General features: G+C 59.2%; 1 protein-coding gene across 1 annotated transcript in view; it reads left to right on the top strand.

The window, feature by feature from the left end:
- ANKRD11 (ankyrin repeat domain containing 11) overlaps window positions 1-15,015 on the top strand; it is a 166,969-nt gene that overhangs the window by 128,450 nt on the left and 23,504 nt on the right. Inside the window, exon 4 of the mRNA XM_075433948.1 lies at window positions 4,248-4,386. Coding sequence (XP_075290063.1) covers window positions 4,248-4,386 — 139 coding nt within the window. The remainder of the gene's footprint in view (window positions 1-4,247; window positions 4,387-15,015) is intronic.

Below are 15,015 nucleotides of genomic sequence, written 5' to 3'. Positions count from 1 at the left end.
TAACTTTCTAGAATAAATTGCACTTTTACCTGTCCTGCACTTTTTGTTATTAACGTGCAGAGATCCCGTACGGCATGAACACGGCAGACGAACAGCTTGGCTTGCGGGCCCCACAGCCCCTCGCACCTCCAGGTCTGGGCTTTCTCAGCACAGCAGCCAAATCCAAAGATTAAGGGAATTTTAGAGAAGGTGTGTTTGAAACAAGCCATGGCCAGTCGTCGTTTGCTTTTAAGTGGGGCACAAGAGCAGCAGCGCTGCCAGCTGATGCCCGGAGCCGGGCTGCCTGCGAGGCAGGGGCCTTTCCGGGCAGCGGAGGACGTGACGTGATGGGTTTGCTCCGGCTGAAATCTATTTTAAGGTAACAAACATTGAAAAAATTGTAATTTTTGCATTGAGCACAACTGACCTCTTGTGAGAGCTCTCAACGTGAAACTGGTGCCTGGAAGAAATGCTGGAGGTGGGGGAAAACCCACCACGGGGTGCCGGGGGCTCGGCCGCATCCCGCCCTGCTGCTGCGAGAGCGGGCAGAGCGTGTGCTGGGACTAAAATACGGGGTGGCAGAGCCTGCCAGAAGGGTCCAGGCGAGGCGGTTGCAGTACGGGCATCGAGCACAGTGTCCGGTGCAGGGAATTGTCGGTTCTGAAGCATCAGCTATGACTGATCCGCCCTGGAGTCTTCTCAAAGTCCCTCTCTTACGGAGGGCTCCCACCGCTCGGTGCTGGCAAACCCGAGCCCCGGGTGTCGGGCGTGAGAGGTGCAAATGTGCTTTCAGAGCGGGAAGAGGTGCTGGGTTTGAGCTGGATTGGGAACTGGCTGAATGGCAGAGCTCAGAGGGTTGGCGTCAGCGACGCTGGGTCTGGTTGGAGACCGGTAACTAGTGGTGTGCCCCAAGGCTCGGTACTGGGCCCAGTCTTGTTCAACTTCTTCATCAGCGACCTGGATGAAGAGTTAGAGTGTACCCTCAGCAAGTTTGCTGATGACACCAAACTGGGAGGAGTGGTGGATACCCCGGCAGGCTGTGCTGCCATCCAGCGAGACCTGGACAGGCTGGAGAGTTGGGCAGAGAGGAACCTGATGAGGTTCAACCAGGGCAAGGGCAGGGTCCTGCCCCTGGGGAGGAACAGCCCCAGGCACCAGTACAGGCTGGGGCTGACCTGCTGGAGAGCAGCTCTGTGGAAAGGGACTGGGAGTGCTGGGGGACGACAGGGTGACCATGAGCCAGCAGCGTGCCCTGGGTGCCAAGAAGGCCAATGGGATCCTGGGATGCATCAAGAGGAGTGTGGGCAGCAGGGTGAGGGAGGTTCTCCTCCCCCTCTGCTCTGCCCTGGGGAGGCCCCATCTGCAGTGCTGTGTCCAGTGCTGGGCTCCCCAGTTCAAGAAAGATGAAGAGCTACTGGAGAGAGTCCAGCGCAGGGCTACGAGGATGAGGAGGGGACTGGAGCATCTCTCCTATGAGGAGAGGCTGAGGGAGCTGGGCTTGTTCAGCCTGGAGAAGAGAAGGCTGAGAGGGGACCTTCGAAATGCCTCTAAATATCTGCAGGGTGGGCGTCAGGAGGATGGGGCCAGACTCTGTTCAGTGGTGCCCAGCAACAGGACAAGGGGCAATGGGCACAAACTGAAGCAGAGGAAGCTCCAGCTGAACCCGAGGAAGAACTTCTTCCCTCTGAGGGTGACGGAGCCCTGGCCCAGGCTGCCCAGGGAGGCTGTGGAGTCTCCTTCTCTGGAGATATTCCAGCCCCGCCTGGCCGCGGTGCTGTGCAGCCTGCTCTGGGTGACCCTGCTTGGGCAGGGGGTTGGGCTGGGTGACCCACAGAGGTCCCTGCCAACCCCTGCCATCCTGTGATTCTGTTTCACAGCGCTTTGTGCCCGGTGCCGTCGCTCCCCGACGGCAGAGCAGCTCGGGCGCAGCGTGCGCAGCAGTGCCCGCAGGCGTGGGCGGCGGAGGAGGAGGAGATGTGCACATGGTCTCCTCTGGTTTTAGGCTCTTGTCCCACACCCTGACTTTTAAGGGTAAAAATTGTTGGGCCGGTTGTTGTCTTGAAGTGCAGCTGACGTTTTTGAGGGCACCGTTGGGGCCGTGTCTCTGCAGTCGTTGTACCTGGGGAAGGTGGTGCTTCGCCTGCATCGACACCGTCACTCAGATGCTGAGCAGTGGCACGGGGTTAGTGGGGTTCAAGTGCAGCGTCGCTGTTGGAGCTGGTGTTAAACTGGGGAGGGAGAGGAGAGCCCAACGTACCTGCGTGCAGCAAGGCAGTCCTGGGAGGTGAGCAGTGCTCCCTGGCCTGCCTTACCCCTCCGAGCTGGTCGGAGCGGCAGCTGGCAGGAGAAGTGGCACCATTTGTTATTGCAAACTATTTTTATTCGTGTCAGAAAAAAAATACAAGATAAAGGCATTTCAATCCGGAGCATTGAAACGAAATGCTGGAGTGTTTATTTTGGCTGTTGTGACTTTGTCCCATCGCTCCGCTGACTCCTGCGCAGAGGAAGGGCTCGCGGCGGCTGCTCTGGGGCAGGGCTGCCCTGCGTCGGGCTCCGACCGGGGAGACCTGCGCGCCCGTGGCCGAACGTGCCTCGGCTCCCTCCAGCCACAAGAGCCACTGTCAGATGGGTTTGCTGAGCTCGCTTTACCAAAAAAGGGATTCCCCAACCCATTTTTTTCAGTCCTCAGGCAAGAGGGGCCGAGTATTGGGCGTGCAGCCACGGGGCTGTCACACTGCCCGTCGCGAAGGGGACGTGCGAGCGGAACCCGTTGGTCCGAGCGAACGGTTTCTCTTTAATCTGCGGGTGAGGTCTGCTTGCCAGACAGAAACTGGGGAAGAGGAAGGAGCAGCGTGCACGGTGACGACGCGGTCTTGTGACTGCTGGCACAGGAGCCACCTGGCAGGGTGCTGAGCCTGATGCGGACAGCGTGACGGGGCTGCTCCAAACAAGGGAATCGCTGTTAGATTCGCTTGTCAGGGTTCTGGAGATGGCCTCGCGTGATTTAGCGTGTTGAGATTCTTTCATTTATTCTGAATTTATATCTAAAGCTCAGAGTCTAGGTCTTGCTATGCTGTTGAAATCAGATCTGTCACAGAGCTGCGAGTTCTGGCTTTGTTTTTCGAGCAGTGGCACGGCGTTCAAACCAGAAGCTCTTGCTGAAAATAATACTGTGTCTCAAATATAAAAACCGCTAGGGCATGACTCCAGTCTGTACATATCCTCAGCACACTGAGCTCCTGAAGCTGGAGTGACCTACCAGCTCTCATGGGTGACGTGAAAAATCTTGTGTCTTAATACTTGATAACGTTGTCTTGCTAAAGATGTTTCTTCAAAGTTTCCTCCTGCCGCTCGTACCGAGCGGTCCCCAGCATCACCACCTTCGCCTCCCCACGTGTGAAAATCCAAACCAACCCAGATAACCAGTGCGAAGCAGACGTGGGAAAGCAGGGAAGGCTCAGCCCGCGCCCGCATCCCTCCCCGTGCCTTGCTGCAGTGTTGCTGGGTTGGTTCTTAAGGTCGCTTCTCCTCTGAAACCCCCGGCAGAAGCCGGCATGGGAGAGGGAGAGCTGTATTACTGGCCCAGGCTGCCCAGAGGAGCTGTGGCTGCCCCCTCCCTGGCAGGGTTCAAGGCCAGGTTGGATGGAGCTCTGAGCACCCTGGGCTGGTGGAAGATGTCCCTGCTCATGGCAGGGGGGCTGGAACCAGATGATCTTCAAGGTCCCTTCCAACCCAAACCGTTCTCTGATTCTGTGCTTGTGCTGGAAATACCGCAGGCCCCGAGGAGAAGCCCTCAGCTCGCCGTGCTGAGCAGAGGGCTTGAACACCATTTTTTGTGTGTCCCCTGGCCGTGCTGCGCGTGCTCCCCTGCATCCCGTTTCTGCTCAGGATTGGGAAACCTTTCCCAAGCGACGGGGGCGATTGTGTTTGGAAATCCTTGGGTTCCCCCACCCCAGCCTGCCCTCACCCTGCGCTCGCAGCCGGGCGCGTCCCCAGCCGCACACAAGGCCTTGGCTCCGGTTTTCACGTGCATGGGTTGCAGGTTTTACACCACGCAGCAGCCTTATTTGACCTCGCTCTCCTCTAGTGATATTTTAGCATTTTAGCTTGGCGGAGGCTCCTTTCTGCAGGACGCTGAACCCTGACGCTGGAAATCCACGGTGGAAAGGAGAGGAGAAGTGCTGCGTGAGGCTGGTGCAGGACAGCGCGGGGTTAGGTGGGTGCAGTCTGCAGAAGGCTCTTGTTAATCCGGTCTCTTCTCTTTCTAGGATAAAGATAAAGTTTCTCTAACCAAGACTCCAAAGTTGGACCGGAGCGATGGCGGGAAAGAGGTGAAAGAGCGAGCGACCAAACGGAAGTTGCCTTTCACTGTTGGGACAAATGGAGATCAAAAAGACTCGGATACAGGTACAGAAAGGAGAGATCCTGCCCTCGACACGGGGTGGTGGGGCGGTGGGGAGCCGGCAGCCCGTACCCAAGCGTTCTGTCAAATTTGCTGCCTTTTTGAATCGAAGGAAGAGGCGTGTGGCGAGAGGATAACTGCTGCGGTGCGCACGTACGCGCCGGGAGCTGAGCGGGTGAAGGCCCTGCTGTTCAGTGACGTATGGACCTGGCCCGGGAGGCGGCTCTGAGGAGGCACCTCTGCCTTTGGCTGGTGCTCCCCTCGCCATTGCTAACCAGTCCAGTCCGTGAAATGCAGCCTAGACAGGCTGAGAAAAGAAAGAAAGGCCTGGAAAAGAAGAGAATAAAGCTGAGGACTCCTTGAAAGAAAAATAACAAGCAGTAAAAAAACGAGCTTGCGTGCATCTGCCTAAAGTAAACCTGATATATATATGTATGTCTGTGTAAACACATATATATACACCTCTCCAGCCCTGTTTTATTGTTTTGGGGCTTTAAACTTATAGCACTTCGCTGTCTTCAAGCTGAAAAATTATTTCCAATTGGTGTGTGCACGCGCGTTGTCAAACAGACGTAAAACTGCCTGGAGGTCGTGCGGATGGGCTGGAGCTGTGGCTCCGCCAACGTGGCCGTCGGGACCCGGTTGGGTGTTTAGGGCAGCTCTTTGGGGCCGGTGCGGGTGGTCCTCAGCACCGTAGGGACAGAAGGTGACCTGTCTGCCCCTCTCCTTGGGACCACCAGGGTCGCTGGGGCGGTTGCAGCGTGACCGAGCGCCGCGTGCTCAGCGCACGGCTGCTTTGCGGGAGGCGTTGGGGCTGCGGGGGGTGTTTCAGCCTGGCTGTGTTGTGGTCAGGCGGGTCACGGCGCGTGGCAGAAGAACGGCCTGGTACACGTGGCTCTGGTGCACCATGGCCCCGCGTAGCTACAGAGACGCTGAGTGGGCTGTTGGTTCTGTGAAGCAGTCGGGAAGAGCTGGTGCAAAGCTTTGACGTGGAGAAAATAGTGCTGTTTGGTTGCGAAGGGCTTAGCTGTGGCTTTGTGGGCGAAGGTTTGCGTAGGTCCTGTCTGGGCAGTGCTAGGAAATTTCCACCTGGAAATAGTTCCGGTCAGGTAAAGATCACAAATTGTGCAGGGAGCTAAAAAGGACTAAAAGTTGGGAAGATGCTTAAAAATGGTAAAAAAAAAGATGTGTTTGCTGCTGGTCTCCGGTGAGCGGGTGAGGTGGCCTGGCGCAGGACGCGGTGTGTCAGCCCGCGCGAGCTGTCGGCCGGTCTCCTCCGGTCCGGCCGCTGGGAGGGCAGGCTCTGAAGGGTCACGAGCGCTGCCGTGGCGGTGGTTTCTCGGGCGAGGGCGCGCCGTGACGTGTCCTGGGGCTGGCCTGGCGTTTCCGCGGCTCTCTGCCTGCCGAATGGTGGTTTTTCTCAGAGACGGTGCTTCAAGATGTGAACTCGTTTCGTTAAACGACAGCTCACGCTGACGGCCGTTTGCGGGGATGCAGCGTCGCTGCTGCAAGTGCGTCACAGAATCACAGAATAGTAGGGGTTGGAAGGGACCTCTGTGGGTCACCCAGCCCAACCCCCTGCCCAAGCAGGGTCACCCAGAGCAGGCTGCACAGCACCGCATCCAGGCGGGGCTGGAATATCTCCAGAGAAGGAGACTCCACAGCCTCCCTGGGCAGCCTGGGCCAGGGCTCCGTCACCCTCAGAGGGAAGAAGTTCTTCCTCATGTTCAGACGGAACTTCCTGTGCCTCAGTTTGTGCCCATTGCCCCTTGTCCTGTCGCTGGGCACCACTGAACAGAGTCTGGCCCCATCCTCCTGACCCCCACCCTTCAGATATTTGTAAGCATTTATAAGGTCCCCTCGCAGCCTTCTCTTCTCCAGGCTGAACAAGCCCAGCTCCCTCAGCCTCTCCTCGTAGGAGAGATGCTCCAGTCCCCTCCTCATCCTCGTAGCCCTGCGCTGGACTCTCTCCAGTAGCTCTTCATCTTTCTTGAACTGGGGAGCCCAGAACGGAGCGAATAAATCAGGGTTGGTGGCTGCGGGAGAAAGGGTGGCCGTCGGCGAGCGGATGGGGTCACAGCCCGGCACGGGTGATCCTCGCTGGGTCTCCAGACAGGCGGGGTGGGGATGGCTGTGGCGTGGGCGCTGTAGCATCTCGCTTGAATAAATTCAGGGGCGTCACCTTTGGAGGGAGGGTGGCCGGGGCGAGGCAGAGCCGATTAGCCAGAACCATCGCTTCTGCTTTCTGTCGAGGCTGTTGCTGCCGCGTTCACTACTTGGTTGAGAATTCAAACCCAAACTCGCTGCAGGGCTGTCTGACCCTCCTGACAGCTGAAATGTCACGGTAGGGCTCCACCAGCTCGCTTTCCATGTCCCCCAGCAAGTTACCTGCTGCTCACAGGGCTCTCGGCTCTCTCCGGCTCTGGAGACGTTAGAAATGTTGCTGTTAGCGGCAGCGAGAAGGAAACCGAATTAAAAAGAGAGCAGCAGGGCAGGGAGAGCGCGGTGCTGCTGGGGGAGAGGCTGTGCCTGCCGCAGCGTGCGGAGGAGCAGCAGCGCAGCCCCGGCGACAGCCCTGCCCGTCGGCTCCGGCCTTGCCCCGCTGCTTTCAGCAGGCCTGTGACTCTCTGTCTCTTCGGACACGTCTTCCCCTTCCTCTTCAGAGCTCATCCTTCCTCTTCAGAGCTCATCCTTCCCAGGGAAGCGGGTGTGCGAGTGGCCGAGCCGAGGGGTGGCCGCAGCCCAGCTCCCTGCCTGCGCGCAGCCCAGCCGGAGACCCAGCGGTGGTCACTGCGCGAAGGACACAGTTAAAGACAAAACTCTTCTCGCCGAACGCTGGCAAGGTGTAGGCGAGTCTCGAGCCACCTCTTTGGTGGAGACCGAGGAGAGGAAGTGACTCAGTGCCTGGGGAGGAGAGAGCAGCAGGGAGCCGCAGCTGAACGCGCCGAGAGGCAGACCGCTGCCTGGCAGGAGCCTGTTTCTCTTCTCTGAGATCTTTTACTCTGGGAATCAGATGCTTGGGATGGGAAAAGGCTTGCTGGCACCTTGCTCCCCTCTTGCACCACCCCGTTGCAACCTTGGGGTGTTTCAAGCTCTTATGTTACAGAATCACAGAATGTTGGGGGTTGGCAGGGACCTCTGTGGGTCACCCAGCCCAACCCCCTGCCCAAGCAGGGTCACCCACAGCAGGCTGCACAGCACCGTGGCCAGGCGGGGCTGGAATATCTCCAGAGAAGGAGACTCCACAGCCTCCGTGGGCAGCCTGGGCCAGGGCTCCGTCACCCTCAGAGGGAAGAAGTTCTTCCTCGGGTTCAGACGGTTCCTTGGCCTGGCTTGAGGCCGGCTTTCGTTTGGCGGGTAGAGGCGTGTTTGTAGGTGCACAAAAGTTGCCCGCTTTGTACAGGGACAGAGGGTTGTCCCCCCGTGACCAGCGTGGCACCCATCTAATGACAGCCCTCCGGCAGTGCTGCTGGCGGATGGGCTGTTGTCCTGAGCAAAGGGGCTGTAGAGCACCCACCCCGCAGCTCCCAGTCCCTCCCCGCTGCCGGGGCAGAAACGCCGCTTGCCCGCGTCCCTGGGTGAAGGGGAGGCTGCTTTTTCTTGCGCTGTTCCTAAACTTTGATTTCAGCTCTTGTGAGCAGCGGGATTGCGACATCGCTGTTCGCCGTGCCAGCTGCAGAGTTGACCTTAGATGATTTACGTAACGCAGTCGTGCTTCCCGGGCTGCTGTGCTCAGGCTGCCGGGTTTGTTGGAGGGCGGTTTTGCTAGAGGATTCCACAGCCACGTGGGATTCAGCTGTGAGGATGTGCGAGCTGGGAGCTAGGAGAGCTCTCTTCTTGCCTGTACTGGGGGTTTTGCCCCCCTCTAATATTTAAACAAGAACATGAGTCCTTGTCCTGCTTCGTTGCAGTGGCTCATCTTTCCAGTTCTGGGCTCCCCAGTTCAAGAAAGATGAGGAGCTACTGGAGAGAGTCCAGCGCAGGGCTACGAGGATGAGGAGGGGACTGGAACATCTCCCCTACGAGAAGAGGCTGAGGGAGCTGGGCTTGTTCAGCCTGGAGAAGAGAAGGCTGTGAGGGGACCGATAAGTAATAGATAATAAATTAATAATAAATAAATAAATGCCTCTAAATATCTGCAGGGTGGGTGTCAGGAGGATGGGGCCAGACTCTTTCCAGTGGTGCCCAGCGACAGGACAAGGGGCAACGGGCACAAACTGAAGCAGAGGAAGCTGCAGCTGAACCCGAGGAAGAACTTCTTCCCTCTGAGGGTGCCGGAGCCCTGGCCCAGGCTGCCCAGGGAGGCTGTGGAGTCTCCTTCTCTGGAGATATTCCAGCCCCGCCTGGCCGCGGTGCTGTGCAGCCTGCTCTGGGTGACCCTGCTTGGGCAGGGGGTTGGGCTGGGGGACCACAGAGGGCCCTGCCAACCCCAAACATTCTGTGATTCTGAGACGGGCTTGGCGTGGGCTGCAGGAGCTGCTGCTGGCCAGCGCTGGTTTAAAGTGCATCGTTTGGGTATGTTTGGTAATCTTTTAAAATTAGCTCCTTCAAAATGGTTTCTAGAGCAACAATTCTGGCTCTCAGAGTTAACTAAATAAACTGTCTTTAAGAAAAAAAAAAAACCTGCGTAAAGCTGCGAGCCTCCAGGCCCTGCGTGTCACGGATCCGGCACTGTGGGAGCAGCATCTCTCCGCCCGAGACCTCTCCGCCTTCCTTCTCCTTCCACCCGTGCGGTATCTCCCCACGGCCGCAGACCTCGCCGAGAGCCTACAGCCTACTGTAGGTGACCCTGCTTGGGCAGGGGGTTGGACTAGATGACCCACAGAGGTCCCTTCCAGCCCCGACCATTCTGTGATTCTGTGCTGCCTGGCGGCTGCCAAGCCGGTAGAGCCAGCTCCTTGCCCAGCGATTTCAGCAGCTCATGAGGCGTCGCGCAGCTCCTGCGCTGAAAGGAGGGTAGGAGTTTAAAAAAAGAAATACTAGAAAACTGTCATGTTAAGAAGCACGCAGAGGAGTGTCCCGCGAGGCGAGGGGACAGTCCCGCTGGGAAGGCACCTGCGGGCGAGGTGGGCACGGGCGGCAGGCACGGCGTGAGGCGCGGGCGGTGCTCATCCTGGCGCTGGTGCCTGCGGCGCGGAGCCGCGGCTGAGTCATGGCTTGACTCAACGGCACGGGGCTGGGCGCTCCCCGTGTCCCGCGCGGCCGCTTGGCACCGGCGCGTGTGCGGCTGGTCCATGGCCTGCACACCGGATCCGGGGACGCTGCTGGAAGGTCGGCTGTGGGACGCACAGTCCAGAGTGCAAAATTCCCTGTATCTGGTCGTACCGCGGGCGGTTTCTCTGGCTGGGTGTGCGGCTGTCGCGTGAGTCCCTTGGCTCGAGGCGGAGCTGAGGTTTCCAGGCCGTTAGTCATCGTGGGGGAGAGCGGGGGGCTTCGTACGCATCTCCGAGCGCTGTGAGTTAATTTTGGTCTCTGCGAGCTCTCCCTGGGAGCTGGAAGGGCCTGAGCAAGGCTGGGTCAGACGTGCGGGTCCGCAGCAGTGCCGGGTGCCCCTCCCGGGCTGCAGGAGGTCTGTCTGCTCGGATGGAGCGGCGAGGAAGACGCTGGAGCTGATTTTGCCTTGCAGGGTTGCTGCTGGTTTCTCGTGCCTCCAGCCCCTTGGGTTCCACTGCTGCTCCTCAGGCTCGTGCGAAATCTCGAGGACGGGTTTTGTGTTGTTTGGTGGCAAAACCATTGCACGTGAGAGAAAAAGCTCAGTTTTGTCCAGATCACGTCCTAACGCTGCCGTGGCTAATTAATACCCAGGCTTAAATAAACGCACTCTTACAAGCAGAGGCGCTGGAGCCATCCTGTGCTCGCTGCCGTGGCCACGCAGAGCTAATGAAACGGCGGGGGCTGTGGAGGGGGTGCCCAGCCCTCGCAGCTTTAGTCCACAGCCGAACACCCCCCTTATGTAAAATTCCCCAAACACTAGAGAAATCCTAATTTTGAAGTGTTTTGTCACGGAGACTTTCGACTCCTTCCAGCCTCCCCGAGGAGGGGAGCGGGGGGAGGCAGGAGGGGTTTGCCTGCATCCCGAGGTGCTGCGGAAGGGACCTTCGGTGGGTTGGATGCCAGTTAAACCCGGTGGGTGGTAGCCTGAAAGCTGGAGCCCTCGGCTCCGGCAGCGATGGCAAGCTGCCGCCTCCTCCAGCAGCCCGGCAGCGGCTCGTGGCCCAGCAGGAGCCCGGTTCCGCCCTGGCAGCGCTGCCTCCAACGTGAGCGCTGCCACTTCCCGTCCCCGGCCGGGCTGGGAGGGGTGAGCGGCGTGCGGTTTAGCAGCGTTGTGGCTTCGGGTCATGGGATTTCTCAGCAGCGCTTGATATTTTTGTTGTTGTTGCTGCAGTCGTTTGAGTTGAACCAAATGTCACGGCAGGCTGCGCTGCCGTGGCGGGGCAGGTGGCGATGGCGATGCCGTGCGCGCCGGGGCTGGCAGAGGTGGGCGACCCAGCGCGGTGCAGGGCACGGAGCCGGAGGAGGCTCCTGATCCAGAGATGGAGAACAGCAGCTGCCCGTGCCAACAGAAGTAACGGCGGCATCATCTGCATCTGCTGTGGTCTCCTGGCGTTTGGTGGTCATCTCGACTCGGCGGGGAGGGGTGGACAGACAGAGGGTGAGGAGGAAAACTGGCAAACACGGCCAGAGAGCCCAGCAGGCCCCGCCGCTGAAAGAGAAAAGCTGCTTCTGTCTCCTGCTTTGAAAAAAGAAAGAAAAGCAATATCATGCTTTTAAGTTCTTGAATAATAAAGCAGGTGAGCTGGGAATAAGAAGCTGATGGAACTACTCCCCATGCCCAGCCCTCCTGCGGCCCCAGCCCCTTGCCCTCTCTTGCCACCCCTCCCGGCTGTCCGACCCACTCTGCTGGCGTTTGGCTGGGGCAGCGTCCGGCCATCCGGCTCCCCTCTGACTTGGGGTGTCTGGCAGCTTCATGCCCTGACCCCAAGCTCCTTTCCCAACCAGGCAGCCGGTTTCTGAGGTTTTGTGTGGCAGTCCCCCCAATTTATTCAAACCCCATGACAGATGTAGCGAGGAGCAGCTCCCACCGAAGGTGCCGTGGGTGCCCCTGCCCCTCCGCAGAGCACCTCGGCGCGGGGGGGGTTTGCTTTTGGGGGAAGAGGCAGAACCCCAGCCAGCCCTCCGAGCTGCTCTGGACACAGCAGCCGCTCCCTGGCTTGGCAGGGCTGTCCCGAAGCCCGGGGCCGAGCCCGGGGGCTCGCAGCCTCCTGGGGACGTGCTGCTGGTGGACTGGGGTCCGTGCGAGTACGGTCAGCAGGAGCTGGCCTCGGAGCTGAAAGCTTCTGCTGCTTTGCAGCCTCCTTCGTGCTAATCCCCCAAGTATGTTACGTGACGCTAATTACTGGGTTAGCGTGATGAATCAGATGACCTAAACCATCGTCCTCTCCCGGAGCCGGCTGTTGGGTTGCCTAATGCCTGCGAGTGTTTTGAGCGGGAGTGCATGGGAACGGGCTCGTGAGTCACAAGCTGCAAGGCTGGCGAGGGGATCCGTGAGAAGCAAATCGCTGCCTTGTTAAAAAACGCATCTGCGTACGGAACTGTTATTCGTGCGCGTTTGCCGTCGCTGGCTGCGGCCTGATGCGTGCAGCTGGGGGACTCTGATGGGCTGTGCTGCGTTGGGTCTTTCTTTGGTTGTATAATTTCAGTCCTTTTACTAAAATAGTCAAGAAACTGTTCTCACCTAGCAACCGGGGAGAGAGTGAATGTCAGAGCTTCTCCGTTCCTAGCTGGGCTCCGTGATGCCGGTGCAGTGTGGAGAGGCTGGCAGACACCAGCCTGCAGATCACCCTTAGAAACTCCCCGTGTGCAGCAGCCATCTGGGAAGTGCTGCGCGGAAAAGCAGGTCGTTTTATGACGGGAGCTGCCATAAATCTCCCTCCTCCCCCCGCATCACCTCCTTAACATGCAGAGTGAGAGGTCGCAGTGTGCTGCTGAACCAAAAATCTATCAATGATGGCTTTTAGCTTAATACAAGAGCTTTTATCAGCGCTGTCTGCAGAGTGTCCTGCTCCCAGCTCCCGGGAGGGGAGAACTGGCCGGGCGGCTGTGCGGACGAGCCTTCCTCCCCCATCCTCCCTCCTCCTCCGGCTCGCTCTGTTTCGTGGGAAATGAAAGGTCTGGAGCTGAAAATCAGGCTCGCTTGGGATTATCCGCGCTTAGCATGGAGATTGTTGTTTCTGATACAAGTCTGCCGTTCCTCTCGCAGCAGTTTGTTAGCCAGTGGCCACTCTGGTGAGAAGATGCATTCACACATTTCTGCACAACGGTGCTGTCTAGCCCAGGGAAAACGCCAGTGTTGTGATCCCCGGCCATCGCACGGCATTAAGCACCTCTAGCCAAATTACGCTTTTAAAAATACCGCAGTGACCGGGGTCAGGGCCTGCGGATCCTCTGTCCCCAGGGAGCCGGGGTGAGCGGTGAGGACTGTGGGCTCGGCTCCACGCACAGTGAACTGATGTGGTTATAAAAGGGCTTGTTCCCTCCTGCCGGCACCTCTCTCCGCTCCTGACCGTCGCAGCCGACCTCTCCGCCATCCTTCCAGGTTAGCTGCGCGGGAGGGTGACGGAGCCCTGGCCCAGGCTGCCCAGGGAGGCTGTGGAGTCTCCTTCTCTGGAGATATTCCAGACCCGCCTGGACAAGGTGCTGTGCAGCCTGCTCTGGGTGACCCTGCTTGGGCAGGGGTTGGGCTGGGTGACCCACAGAGGGCCCTGCCAACCCCCAACATTCTGTGATGAGTCTCTGGCCCTGGACCCACTCCATCCTTCGGACTAGGAAACAGCTCGCTGCTGTACAGGAGCGGCTCGGGGCTCCTTCCTTGCCGTTCTGCCAAAGCAGGCCCTGCTACAGATTTTCCTCTTTGTTTTCCTCCTCAGTTTCCTTTTCAGCACCTGCTTTCATTTGGCTGATCAGCCAGACGTCAGCTCCTGTCTCTGTCCCCCCGTCCATTTGCACCGCAGGCTCTGCAGCGTGTCCATGAGCCACGTCCTGGTGCAAAGCCGCTCTCCTCCCTGCGTTGGCCCTCCGTGCCGCTCCCCAGCCCGAGTGCCGTGTTCCTCTGCTTGGTGGTGGTCTCTGTGCAGTCGTGCCAGCCCCGTTTGCCCTTCTCGCTGTGCTCTTCGCAGCCTCACGCTCGCCTGGCTTCTGTCCTGCTGCCCTGCCGCCCTCTCTTGTTTAGCTACCGGGGCGTGGGGCTGCTGCCCTCCCTGCGGCACTGCCGCCTCGACGCCTTCCCCTCCACGCCGGCCTGCCTGCTTGTCCTGAAATTCCTTCCCCTCCGCACCGGCCTGCCTGCCTGTCCTGAAATTCCTTCCCCTCCACGCCGGCCTGCCTGCTTGTCCTGAAATTCCTTCCCCTCCGCACCGGCCTGCCTGCCTGTCCTGAAATTCCTTCCCCTCCATGCCGGCCTGCCTGCCTGTCCTGAAATTCCTTCCCATCCACGCCGGCCTGCCTGCCTGTCCTGAAATTCCTTCCCCTCCACGCCGGCCTGCCTGCTTGTCCTGAAATTCCTTCCCCTCCGCACCGGCCTGCCTGCCTGTCCTGAAATTCCTTCCCCTCCATGCCGGCCTGCCTGCCTGTCCTGAAATTCCTTCCCATCCACGCCGGCCTGCCTGCCTGTCCTGAAATTCCTTCCCCTCCACGCCGGCCTGCCTGCCTGTCCTGAAATTCCTTCCCTTCCGCACCGGCCTGCCTGCCTGTCCTGAAATTCGGGGGTGTCTGCAGAGCCTGGGGACGTGGCTGTACCCCGCTGCCGTAACCCTGTCGACTCGTGATCAGTCTTGTTCAGCACGTGGAGGTCCAGCTCTGCGGATGCCCTGCGAGCGCGTGCAAGCGTCCGCGCGCCGGGGCTGCGGGCTGCCTGCGCTCGGGTCGAGCTTGCTTTTCCCCTGCTTTGAGCCGACATGCTCTGAAACGTTTTGTGCCCTACAACTTCTGCAGTAAAAATGAGTCACTCTTCGCGTGCTAGGCTGTGGATGGGGGAAGCAGAAGCTCGCGCGGTCTCTCGGGGGTGCAATGCAGTCTCTGTTGCTGTCTGAGCCGTTCTAATTTATTCTTATTGATCTCTTGTTTGCGTGCTTGCTCCGCAAATAAACTGTTGAAAATCCCGACTCACTGGCGAGCCAACAGTCCGTTTCTCCACGCAGCGCTGAGACGTTCGGCGTGAGCTGCTTATTTGGAAATGGTATTTTTCCTCAGGGTACCACCTTCTCTGCGTGTGGTGTCATGCCGGAGCGGTTTAAACAGACGCTTTGTGCATTACAGGGTACGACACGCTCGTGGGGAGCGAGGAGCTGCGCTGCTCCACCGCAGCTCTGGGCTGGAGCTCCCGTCCCCATGACCTGCCAGCATCTGACAGTTCGAGAAGTCTCCAAAAGATTTTTCCATCGCTGCCCTTTGCTCTCTCCTTCCCTGCCTCCCCTGTCTCTCCCGTTTCGGCTAGGGCCGGGGGTTCAGCCGGCACCGAATGCCTCCGCGCAAAGCAGCGCCTGCGCTGGGACCTCGGCGGAGCTGCTGACGGGCTTCCAGCAGCCCCGGATCCGCGCTCCCCGTTGCAGCAGCGCGAGGGTCGGACGGAGTCGAGT

Source organism: Opisthocomus hoazin, chromosome 12 (assembly GCF_030867145.1).
Source record: "Opisthocomus hoazin isolate bOpiHoa1 chromosome 12, bOpiHoa1.hap1, whole genome shotgun sequence".
Lineage (NCBI taxonomy): Eukaryota > Metazoa > Chordata > Aves > Opisthocomiformes > Opisthocomidae > Opisthocomus > Opisthocomus hoazin.
Note: the sequence above shows the minus strand (reverse complement) of the source record. Positions and strands in the feature narration are given on the sequence as shown.